Source organism: Neofelis nebulosa, chromosome 1, assembly GCF_028018385.1.
Source record: "Neofelis nebulosa isolate mNeoNeb1 chromosome 1, mNeoNeb1.pri, whole genome shotgun sequence".
Taxonomy (NCBI): Eukaryota; Metazoa; Chordata; class Mammalia; order Carnivora; family Felidae; genus Neofelis; species Neofelis nebulosa.
Window position 1 is genome coordinate 61,051,168 of NC_080782.1, and position 12,505 is coordinate 61,063,672.

General features: G+C 50.7%; 1 protein-coding gene across 2 annotated transcripts in view; it reads right to left on the reverse strand.

The window, feature by feature from the left end:
* Positions 1-12,505, reverse strand: part of LCP2 (lymphocyte cytosolic protein 2) — a 45,768-nt gene that overhangs the window by 18,041 nt on the left and 15,222 nt on the right. For both annotated transcript variants that reach the window (XM_058723240.1, XM_058723248.1), the window contains exons 4-8: positions 7,878-7,943; positions 7,390-7,421; positions 6,741-6,778; positions 3,691-3,892; positions 1,407-1,504 (exon numbers count right to left, since the gene is read on the reverse strand). In XM_058723240.1, coding sequence (XP_058579223.1) covers positions 1,407-1,504; positions 3,691-3,892; positions 6,741-6,778; positions 7,390-7,421; positions 7,878-7,943 — 436 coding nt within the window. The remainder of the gene's footprint in view (positions 1-1,406; positions 1,505-3,690; positions 3,893-6,740; positions 6,779-7,389; positions 7,422-7,877; positions 7,944-12,505) is intronic.

Consider the following 12,505-nt stretch of genomic DNA (forward strand, 5'->3'; position numbering starts at 1 on the left):
TCTGCTCACTTTCTTTATCTCCGTTTCTCACCTGGATAGTAGCCTGTTACCTGAGCTCTCCATCCCACACTCTTCCATCTGGGGTACTGAGCATGTCACTCCCCTGCCAAGCTCTCGAGTGGCCCCTATCATACTGGGAACACAGTAGCAACTGGCCGTGTGCCCTCACTTCCAACCCCCTTAGACTCCTCTCTCCGGTGCACACTGGGCTCCCACTCTAAACGTCTTCTTGTAGTTCCTGCAAAATCTCAAGCTCATGCCCTCTTTCTCATCTTGGTATTTGTGTTTTCCTCTGCCTAGAATTCTCTTTCCCCAGCTCCTGTCACCACCGACTCATTCTGTCCAGCTCAGTGTTACCTCCCCACCCATCATCAAGTTATTGGGTTTTCTGTCTTCCCTAACCACACGTTACTACTCAAATTGTCTTGCGTATACATCTGTTTACTTGTTTAGTATCTGCCTCCCCCTACCAGAATTGAACCTTTCTAAAAGCAGGGACCTTATTTGCCTTGTTCATGCTCTATTCCCAGCAGCTAGAACACTGCCTGGCAGAGACTAGCGGCTAATCTTTTGACTGAATGAGTGAATTCTTCATCCCAATAGTGAAGGTGGATGCCTTCAGATTTCAAAGCAAAATGCATTTGTAGATCAATGTAGCTCTGAGTCCCCTTTGCAAGAAAACTGCACGAACAAGAAGAAGCCATCTATGCTTGGATGAAAGGTCCCAAAGGTGGTGTGGTCTGCCTTTTGAGCTTTTGGGGAAATACATTGTCTTCCTCCTACTAGCCCTGACACTTTGACATTTGCCACCGCTGTTAAAGTGCTCAGATCCCTTATGAAGAGAACACATTTCCAGCTATTGACACATTAGCCTGAAATTCTCTGCGTGTCTCTTAATTGGACCTACAGGACCTGGGACTGTAAGCTTGAAGAAAGAGGAAAGGGGGTTTGCTGCCCCTCTCTTTACTCCTGGGTTCACTGCATTGTAAACCGGTGGAATTTCCGCCTTCTGCCAGCAGGTGGCGCACGTCTCGCAGGCGAGAGCCGGCGCCAGGGACCCAGGCAATAGCAGTAGGGGCCGTAGACTTAGCCTAGGTCCTTCAGAGTTTATTTCACAGTTTATGTTTATTTCAAAGGTAGGAAATAATAGCACAATGAATAGTAGAAGGAGACCTTTTATTATACAAGTAGTTTAAATTGTTTGTGGTAAAAGGAAAATGCCGATGGTATGCACTATGACGAGAATGAAAATCTCTGTGAATGCTGGGGTTTGCATGTTCCCCGCCTATATATAACCCTCTCATACTAGTCAGCACTGGGTGAAGATACGTATACTCTTCCCTTCTTTCTGGCAAAGGAGGGATCAGAGTGGACACAGAACCAGGGAAGAAAGCGAGGAGGCCTACCGTGTGGCTCCGGCCTGCAGGCGGAGGAGGGAGCACGGCCATTGGTCTCTGGGGGGGCACTGGCGGCTGCTGCGGGACTTTGCTGGAGGGGGGCCGGTCTGCGGAAAGGCAAGGGCAGTAGGGCAGTGAGATGAGAGCGGAAATGCCACACTGAGATAAGTGTGGATTGTCCCGGAGCAGCTGACCCTGCGCCTGGCTCTGAGCACCTGTGGGCTCTGGAGGCCCCATCCCGCAGACCCCCACCAGTGCCAACGCCGGCCTGCCTGGGTCACTCACACACACACGTGCACACACACCCAGGGGCGCCCCATGCCGCAGACCCCCACCATTGTCAACACCAGCCTGCCTGGGTCACACACACACACACACACAGCCTCCAGGACAGGGTTAAGTGGGCTCTCATGGTTCATGGGGATTGTGGGTCCCCTCCTTCCCCTCACAAATGCTCTGGGCTGACCTCCCCTGTCACTTCCTCCTTTTGCTCATCTCTTCCCTTAAAGGGAGGGGCCGGTCACCAACTCCTTTTAAGGAATCACAGACTCTTTTTTTTTTTTTTTTTTTTTTGGTAAGATTTTATTTTTAATTAATCTCTACACTCAGCGTGGGGCTCCAATTTATAACCCGAGATCAGGAATCACAGGCACCACCGACTGAGCCAGCCAGGTGCCCCCTAATCTCAGACTCTGGACTGGTTACTTGGACTTGCTCTGGACAGAAGCTCACAGTATTCGGATCCCACTGAAGTATCCCAGGGCCCAGTTGATAGGCTGGCTATGTCCCTCCCTTTTGGCGGAGGAAAGGCCAGGCCAGGACTGTAACTGAGGGCCTCCTTACACTTTGTGCCCCCCGGGGGCCTCCGTTGCCACACCACAGTCCCAGCCTTGGAGAGGTATTGCTCTTCCACAGAGAGTGGGGCTCCGAACTAGGACACACCTGGTCTAACCTCACGCCTCTACACTCACTGGCCAGCTCTCACTCCTCTGACATGGATCCTTCCAGCTCAGAGCCTCTGCACGGCTGTTCCTACAGTTGAAAATATCCACCCTCACTTCTCCTATCCACCCCCACTCCATTCAGCTGCTAAATTTCAGCTTAAATCCCATACCCTAAGGGCAGCAAGCCCAGATGAGGCACGGCACACGCCCCAGCCTTATCTCCCGCACTTGCCTCCCTGCGTCTATATCAGTATATATCATATCGTGGTTTAATTAAGTCATTTGTGCCCCATTTGTTTGATGTTACCTCACCCACCGGACGGTGAGTTCTTTTGGGTGAGGACTGTCTTCTTCACTCTGTGTCTCCATTACCAGCACATACGAGGCACTCAACAACTTAATTATCCATTTCTTCTCTGGGCCTCAGTTTCCCTGTATATGAAACAGGCTTGATAATTTTTCCCCATATCACACAGTGTGCTTCAAAACACAAAATGAAATGACAAAGTGTTTGTGAGAGGGCTTGAAAATGGCGAAAGTGTTGTATGGCATAACGGATAAGTGGTACCAATCTTTTTGTGATACAGGTCATCAACTTTCTAGCTGACTCTGAGCCTCGGCTCTGCAAGTGGGCGCAGACTTATTTTCTGTCACCACCGCGCCTGGAGTGTAAGCCCCACGAGGTAAGGGCTATAGTCTTCTTTCCTGACGATTTCAAATGTCAGCATTTAGAATGATGCCTGGCTCGCAATAGGAGATCAGTAATTTTTGTTGAATGGAAAAATGAATGAATGAGGGAGAAACAGGCTGATAGGAACAGACCGACAAGAAAAATCTTAAATACTGTTCAAAAATTTTTGAGTCAGGATCCAGCCCCCTCAGTATCGTTCTGTTTACTGTGGCGGTTTGTGGATGGAAGTGCCATGTATCTAGGAGTTGCTCAAAAAATGGGCAACGGGGAGGCGTTCTTGAGTACCTAAGTAGTACACAAAATGAATTGTTACTGCCAAATACCTTTCGGTGGCAGTTCAGTGCCCGTATCAGCCCCCACAGGCAACAATTTGTCTGTAATATTTAAAATCATTGAGGAGGGCACCTTTTGGGATGAGCACTGGGTGTTGTATGGAAACCAATTTGGCAATAGATTTCATATTAAAAAAAATAAAATAAAATCCTGACAGCAAAGCTCTGGGGTCTGTGTATGGTTATTATCCTATTTCACAGATGAGGAAATTGAGGCCCAGAGAGGTGGAGTCACTTGCCCAAAGCCACACAGCCGGTAAGGAGCCGAGCTGGCGTTGGCGGGCACTTTTGAGCTGCACGGGCGGGGCGGGCTGCCAGGGCCTTACCGATGTACATGGAGTTGGAGTTGGAGAAAGGCTTGGCAGGCAGGATGGAGTTCTGCAGAGCTTCCTCATCATTGGAGGGCGGTGGCTCATAATCCGCATCGTCTTCCACGGGCGCCCCTTCCTCCTCCTCGTTGGGGGACTCATAGTCACCCTCGTCCTCCCCCTCCTGATCGTCATTGGGGCTTTCATAGTCATCTTCTTCCTACCAACACAGTGACAGGGACGGCCCAGTTTGTACAGGCTCCGTGACACCCATGTGCCTGCATCGACTCTCTCTCTCTGCCAGTACTAGGACGGTCACTCCCATTTTACAGGTAAGGACACTGAGGTTGGGTGTACAAATCATAGGGCTAGCAAGTCGTGGATTTGGGGTCTCTGTCAAGGTCCTTAGACCACGAGGCGAGTGCATTTTCCTCTGCACCTTTTTGCACAAGAGACAAAAGCAAAAGAAATGAAGAGGACACTGGAAGAGAGGGGTGAGAGAAGCTGGCTCTGTGTGGAGTAAACATGTTTTTTATTCCGGGCATCACCAAGAGGAAGTCTAAATGCCTGGAGCATTTGTGATGCCGCTGGTTAATTGTCAGTTCTGTCTTAGTGTGCCTGTGCTCCAAACATTTCTTCTCATTATAATCTAGTGCAGTGTTGAAGGCCATGCTAATGGGGAAACCAGATAACCAAAGCCTGTTAATTAGAAGGCAGATTAAATTGTGTCTGAAAGGGGAGAGTCAGGGCTGTGCTATTCTCTTTGCTGAGAGCTGAAGGTATGGAAACACCAGCCTATTATTCATGACATCTGACACTGAGTTTAAAGCTGCTCTTTTGGAAGAGACTCTCTTTCTAAATTTTAAACTTTCTGTTGTATTTTATGTGTGCTTCTTTGTGGGCCTCAGGGAGAGTGAGCCCTGGGGACTGAGTGGTTGCCTTTGAGGTAGCTCATGAAAGCGGACAGTCACCGTAATGGTTTCCCAAGCAGAGGTGGCACCATCAGCCACCGAGCAACACATGCCTTATCACTCTCATGCCAAAGTCAGGTGGGTAATAAACGAGCCCAGGGCAGTTCTCTAAAGTCAAGGGCAGCATGGAAAGAAGCAGCAGGAAGTCGCATGTTGATGAGGAAAGGTGTGAAATCCTCACAGCTTTGCTAAGTGACTTAAGAAAGACTGTCTTCATTGTTCTATTGAAAGACTGCTGTGTTCATGTTTGATAGAGGAATATTTTTTTAAAATATGGGAAGGAAAAGTGAGGTTGAGTATCCTCCTGAACTCTGAGAAAGTCTTCATGCCATCTTTTGTGTTCCTGTAACTTGAGAGCAGGGGATGGAACCCCTGAGTCAGGGAACTTGGGAATAGTGGCCTCCACCACTCTCTGGGCCCTACCGACTGCCCTTGACTGACAGAGGAATCCCTAGATTGTCTCAGCCTGCACCCCTCAGCCTCATTGCTCCTGCTTTGGACCAGCCTTTAACCTGGAGGTCTTTCTCAACAGCAGACTTTTCCTCTCACTTTGAGAACAGTGGGTTTCCCCCATGATTTGTCTCCTAAATGTGCATATGCATTCCTAATCATATTCTGCCGTGTGTATGTGTGATCTATGCTGTGAAGTGCTCACAGAAGTGGGTTCTTTATCTCTACCCCACCTGCCCCATGCCCTGTGCAGGCCTGGGTATGTATTGGAACGCATGAGTGTTGAGGCAGCACTCATGGAAAGCCTCTGTTCATGAAGAGGGTGAAGGACACTAGCTGCAGGCTGGGCTCCCACCAGAAGGGACCAAATGCAAGCAGTGGCCAAGATGCAGCTTCTGTGCAAAACTGTAAATGGTTTAGGTGAATCTCTGGTCTATTTTCCCTTTTGTACAAAATAAATCTGTCCAATTCCTTTGACTTCATGTAGAAAGCACAGACTTAGCTAGCATTTTTCAAATTCTGTGCTTCCTTTTGCCAGACTCCCAACAGGACAAGGAATGTTTTATCTGCTTCCTGAAGGCACTGAGGCAGCTGCTTACCAGAAAGACCACTAGACTGAGGGTCAGGCCACCTGGGTCCCAGGCCTGCCTGTAATTAGCTGTGTGGCTCTACATAAGTCCTGTTCTCCACTGGGCCCGGCCGCTCCCTCTGTAGAATGAACACAGTGGGCTATGGGCCATAATAGCATTCTTAGCTAGAGCCCAGCTTCATGTGGTGACAGTGGATGCAGTGTTCTGGGAAGAGGACATCCAGAGTTCCTCAGACTCTCCAAGGGGTCACCGTGACCCCTCAAACATAAAACCCAATTGGTTTGGACCTTCCCTGAGGCCTTTTTCGGGCTAATAATTGATTCTGAAATCTCTTTCCTTCTGTTTCACCAGTGGGGACTTAAGTCTATAAGAAAAGCTATTTTTAAAAAATGTCTTAATGTTTATTTATTCTGAGAGAGAGAGAGAGAGAGAAAGAGAGAGAGAGTGAGCAGGGGAGGGGCAGAGAGAGGGAGACAGAGGATCCCAAGCAGGCCCTGCACTGATATGCAGAGCTCAATGTGAGGCTCGGACCCACAAACCGTGAGATCAGGACCTAAGCCAAAATCAAGAGTCAGACACTTAACCGAGCCATCCAGGTGCCCCTATAATAAAAGCTATTTTAAAGCTACTTTAGTGTAGACCGTTTAGGGGAGGGAGTTGGGGGAAGGCCCTGCTGTGGGGGTGATAATAGTTAATAATGGTATGATCTGTGAACTGCAGTCCATGGGCCAAGTCCGGCCCACCATCTGCTTTTGCAAATAAAGGTTTATTAGCACACAGCCAAGCACAACTGTTCCGATATCATCTATGGCTTTTTTTGTGCTACAAGAGCAGAGGTGAGTGGATGTGCTGGAGGTCGTGTGGATGGCAAAGTTGGAAATATTTACTATCTGACCTTCATAGAACATATCTTATGTGCCCTCCCCCTGCCGCCACCAGCGGGGATACTGGCATCTTGTTAGAGGCCTTGCTCGTTTTGGCATTGTGTTAGTTCCTTATTACAAAGGTGCTCTGGAAATTTCTGTAAGGGTGGAAGATGAGCCCACACTGTACTCACAAAGGATGACCAGCCCCCGTTGTCTTCTTCATGGCATTCTGTGAAAGGAGATAACACCATCATCAGTACCAAAGGAAGCCTTTAGCAAAAAAGGCAGAGCAGCACCCCATCTGATGTGTTCTCACCCCCCTGTCCATCCCAGGCTTCCATCCTACCTTCGATGTACCTGGGGGTTAGTTTAGCATCAGCTCTAGAGTTTCTACCTGAGCAGTTCATTCTACCAGAGGGAAGAAGTTGTTCTCAACCTTTCACTACGTAACAGTCAGTGGGGACCCATCCCTAAAGCCTCTGATTCAGCAGGACTGGGTGGGGCCCAGGGATCTGCCCTGTAACACGGTACAATTTAACAGTTGAAAACTGCTTTAAAGACCCAGAAGCAGGGGCACTGGCTTCGCTCAGGTGTTCAGTCAGAACCTGGGTCCTCCTATGCCTCACCACAGAGTTCTTCATTTTAGATCTGCAGAGGGTCCCAGCTCAGCAGGGGCCAAAACCCAGGTCCCTGGCATAGTAAGATCTCTCCTGCTCTCCATTTGGACCCAAACCTCTCTCTGAGTGAGAACTGCCTGGCAGGCAAATGAGTAAGACCAGCAGACAGAAGGGAAGTATCTGTCACCTCCCAACGCATCACTCTTAGCCCTGACACCTTTACCTGTCTCTTCAGGAAACCGCTGGACTTGGGGTCTGCAAAGGCAAATGGCATTGCGTTAATGGTGCTGCTGATGTAGGGGCATTTCCCTCTTCCCTCAGTCAAGCCCTACAAGAGCAGCTCCCAGCAGCGGGTATGTCTCCCCACCCAAGACTGGTGTCCTTGTTGCTTAGCTACCCGGGCCAGGCTGTCCGAAAATTCTGGAAACGATCAAAGTCACATTGGTGGTGTAACTGGGGGCTTGTGACTGTCTGACTTTCCAGGGGAAGTTTCCCTGAAGTCCCAGACCCAGGGGCAGGATGTAAGTCAGAGAAGGGAAACTCTCCATCCCTTCCTGGGCACCAGCTTCAAGCCCCTGGGACTGAAGGAGTGTCACATATCAAAAATTTGGGCAAAAACAGTCCTGTGCCTTCCATTTAAGGTTCAGCTTGGGTTTGGAAATTCTTTGGGTTTCGTCACAGTGACACTGGGCCCTTGGCTTCCCCACTCACTTGCGTGTGAAAATACTCCTTCTTTCTTCATTCTTGTTGATTTCTTGACTTAACTTACTGAGAATCCTAGGAGATGAATGACAGATAAGGTGACTAAATCATCCTCTGTCCCTCCAGCCAAACCTTCCCATGAGTCTTGGAGTTCCCTTATCTGCGTAATCTCAGACATCCTGGCCAAGCATGACCAGCCTCCTCTGGCCTCCAGCCAGTCCCCTCTGCAGGGGCCTCTGCTCCTCACTTCCTCCCAGAACTTGCCAACTTCATCCCCTTACAGTCGCTGCTCCTGTGCAGGAGGCCCTCTGTGCTGGCTCACCTCCTCAGTGAGGCTCAAAGACCCTCTGTGAAGACTAGTCAGCTCTCACCTGGCTCCCCTTCTCTGAAATCCTGTAGCCTTGCCACCTGGACACGACTACCGTGTACTTTCTTGTCTTACTGCTCCTGGGGCTGAGGTCCCCTGACGCTTGGCTTAATGTCCTTGTGGTGATGGCAGGCCTCCAGGAACCCTCGAACCATCTGATACCTGGAGGAACCAGCTGCTTGTCACAGAGCTTGACGGGAGCCCTGGTGAGCTGTTCTTTGGCCTGTATCTCCTTTTATTCTCCCCTCTCTGACTCCTCAGTGACATGGATTTTCATAAAATTTGGAGAAGCATTTCCAGTCAGGGCACATCTTGCAAAGTGGGAGACTCCTTGATTCATCCATGTCCCGAGACCAACCTCGGCCAGGAACCTTGGAGATACTCTTAGTCCTTGGGGGTTGGGAGCTAGCAAATCCTCAAACTCCAGAACAGAGAGGGCTTTCACAAACAGGACTGCACCTCCAGCACACCCTAGCAGTAAGTGTCCAGTCCGTGGGGTCTCTCAAATCTCCAGTACAGGAGACTCCAGCCTCCCTTTGCACCCACCACTGAGACCAAGAAAGCCCTCATTAGTAAACAGGTTCAGTATTTCTGAGAGATTTGGGGACAACTGGGAGGAACCTCAGAGATGATCTAATTCATGTCATTTTTTAGATGAGGCCACAGGGGCACCTGGGTGGCTCAGTCAGTTGAGCGTCTGACTTTAGCTCAGGTCATGATCTCATGGCCTGTGAGTTCGAGCCCCGTGTCGGGCTCTGTGCTGACAGCCCAGAGCCTGGAGCCTGGTTCAGATTCTGTATCTCCTTCTCTCTCTGCCCCTCCCCTGCTCACGCTCTGTCTCTCTCTCTCTCTCAAAAATAAATAAATAAATTTATAGATGAGGCCACAGAGGCTCAGACAAAGGAAGGGATTGGCCAAAGGAGTGGGTTAGTGATAAAGCCACCCCCTCCCAGAAAACACATCTGCCCCAGAAGCCAGGCTCCCTGATTACCAGAGCAGCATATTTTTAACATCCCACAACCTTGTGTTAATTTTCATTATGCTACAAGCTTCCCAGGAGCCGACACGATTGAGCCTGTGGCCCATCCAAGAATGAGCCAGTATCTACATTCCTTCTGTTAAGTGACCATCTCAAGGTAACTAGTTTGGACTAAAACAAAATAGCTAAGTTGGCAAAGGTGGTCCTTAGCATCCACTACCACCTGCTTCCCTCATCATGCCCCCAGTCTCCCCAACCCCCGCTTCTCTGTGGTCCCAGGACACTGCTGCTCTCAGCCTTTCTCCCTCATTAGAATGACAGGATAAATTTTATAAACACACTGGGGACTTAAGAGGACGGAGGAGAGAGGGCAATGTTCCGTCCTCCACTGTAATGTCACTGTTGGGATTTCACACTGCCCCCACTGGGGAGATGCTTTAAAGCAGGGGCGGGGACTTCACAGTGGCCTCCTGATTACGCCACCGGAGCACCTGTGACACTCTTCTTTTGCTTCCTCTATGCGATTATCTTGAGAAGCTGATGGGAGTCCCTCTCCACCCTCGTCGGACAGGTGGGACGGACGGCTCCCACAGAGCCACAGGGGGAGGCTTGCTGGTACCCTGCCTCCTGGCCGGGTCAGGCAGTGGTGGCCACAGCAGCCACTCCCATGCAGGCACGCCTTCATTCAACAATATGCATTGAGGGCCTTCAGAGTGCCAGCACCTCTGCTGAGAGCTCAAGAAGCCTCACTGAATAAAGCAAAGGCCCATGATCTCACGGAGCTTACGTGCTAGTGGAGAGGGACGGATAAACAATGAACATTTAAGGAAGTGAAATTCTAAGTATTGTGTATAGATACATGCAAGGGAGGTGGGGGCTGGGTGAGGGGGCAGGAATGCACGGGTAGGGTGGGGTTGCAATTGAAAATGAGCAGGCCTCCCCACAGAGGTGACATTTCAGCAATGACCTGAAGAAGGGGGGACTAGGCCGCCCCTCAAAGTGCCCGTCCAGCAGTGCTTGGTAGGCTCTGACCAGCCCACACAGCTGCTTTGGTCCTGAAAAGACCTGCTCTCTGCGGTGTCTCTTCTTACCAGTATCTTTAACAGCCAGGCTAGAGGCTTCTGGGGCTCTAACTGGCTAAGGAAGGAAATGTCAAACCGCAGGCCCTGACAGAAGAACTGCAAAGAGGTGACAGAGAGCAGAGCAGGGCCCGCCCGGCCGGCTTGCAGCAAAACATGGGCTCCCAGGGTCCTCCTATTTTGACAGGCATCAAAGGGCACCTTCCAAGCCAGCCGGGACCACTACTGAGGGGCGGGTGGGCAGGTGGCAGTGCTGACGGACAGGGCAGGTGTGTGGAAGCTGTGTGTGAACCTTCAAAGTTGTCCCCCACTCTCACACCCTCGGAGAACCATGTGACAGTGAGTGGCCGGAGGTGACTCATTCCTCCTCCTCCCCACAAATGCCAGGCCTCACTCAGCAGCAGGGCTGGGTGGCGGGTAGACATGATTCTCTCTGCTTTGCCTTGTTTTAGGGATAAACTGGCTGCTAAATTGGGGCTGAACCGTCTGACAGGAAGTCAAGCCTTGTAGCAAGGTGCTTCCAGCACAGTTGCAGCCCTAGCTTGCTGCAAGATGGGGGCCAGTCTTTGACTTCTCAGCCACAGGCCTTTCCTGGTGATGTTAGAAGACAGAGTGTGGGTCTCTGTCCCGAGTCTGACTGCAACGTCCTGCCCCATAAGCAGTGCCTACTAGATGACCACGGCAAGGCATTTGTCCTCCCTAGGCTCCAGTTCCTCAGCAGCAAAATAAGAGGGATAGCCCTGGTTAGGGAATCCTGACCAGCTTGACTGCCAGAATTACATGGGTGCACCTGCTATAAACACAGATTACCAGCTCACTGTAGACTTAGCCTATCAGAGCCTACATGGGGGAGGCCTGGGAGCAGCGATACCAATGAGTTTCCTGGGTGACTCCTACAGTCTCAAAAGGTCATGAAATCAATCTTGTTATTCTTTGTGTTCTTGGAACTTTGTTTTTAATTTTAAGGAGGAGGAGGAGAAGGAGGAGGAGAAGGAAGAAAGAGGAGGGAAAGGAGGAGCTGGAGGAGGAGAAGGAAGAGGAGGACATGGAGGAGGAGATAGAGGAGGAGATGGGGGAGGAGGAGATGGAGGGAGAGAGGAAGGGGGAGGATGAAGAGGAGCTGGAGGAGGAGGAGATGGGGGAGGAGGAGGAGGAGATGGAGGGAGAGGGGAAGGGGGAGGAGGGAGAGGAGCTGGAGGAGGAGAAGGTGGAGGATGAGGAGGAGGAGATGGAGGGAGAGGAGACAGGGGAGGGTAGATGGGTGACGGGAAGATGGGGAAGGGGGAGGTGGGGGAGGGAAAGATGGGGAAGGGGGAGGTGGGGGAGGGAAAGATGGGAAAGGGGGAGGTGAATGAGGAGGAGGAGGCAATGGAAGGAGAAGAGATGAGAGAGGAGGATGTGGAGGAGGAGAAGGTGGAGGAGAAACTAGATAAGGAGGAGATAGAGGAAGAGATGGAAGAGGAGGAGAAGGTGGAGAATGTGGAGGAGGAGGTGGGGGAGGAGGAGGAGGTGAGGGAGGAGATGGGCTCCCTTTCAATGGTCCCTTGTGCTTTATCAAGGACAAGTGGAGGCCCACTCCAGGTTTTGAAATCAACTTTGCTGGTCACAGAGAAGTAAGAAGGACAGTATAGAAAGAAAGGCAGGCAGAAAGGGGAGGTAGGGAGGAAGCGGAGTAGGATAGAAAGTACCAGATCCCATAGAACACAGGAAGAGGAGACGTCCGTCCAGGAACAGTCCCTCTGTGTGTCCTATATTGTGGCAGGTGCTCCTGTGGCGTTCACAGGCTTATAATACAAATGCATTTGTTTGCCTCAGCTCCCCCAGGAAGAACTTGAGAGAGCTTTCTCTCTCTCTTCCAGGCCCTCCCACAATGGAAGCCTTGCTCCCTCGACTCTGATTCCAGAGGGCACACTGGTGCCTCCCAGCAGAACACATTCCCAGGCCCAGAACAGGAGAAGCCTTTTTGCTCAGCTCTGTCCTCTCCTACAGCCTCGTCTCCAGCTCTCCGCCTGTCACTGCCTGCCTGTCCTCTGTCCCCGGGTCAGTCCCTCCCCCAGGGCACCCAGCACACATTCACACTCTCCCTCTGGCTCTTGCTCTGCTTTTCATCCTTCTTTTTAAACTTTTTTTTAATGTTTATTTATTTTCGAGAGAGAGACAGAGTGTGAGTGGGGGAGGGGCAGAGAGAGAGGGAGACACAGAATCCAAAGCA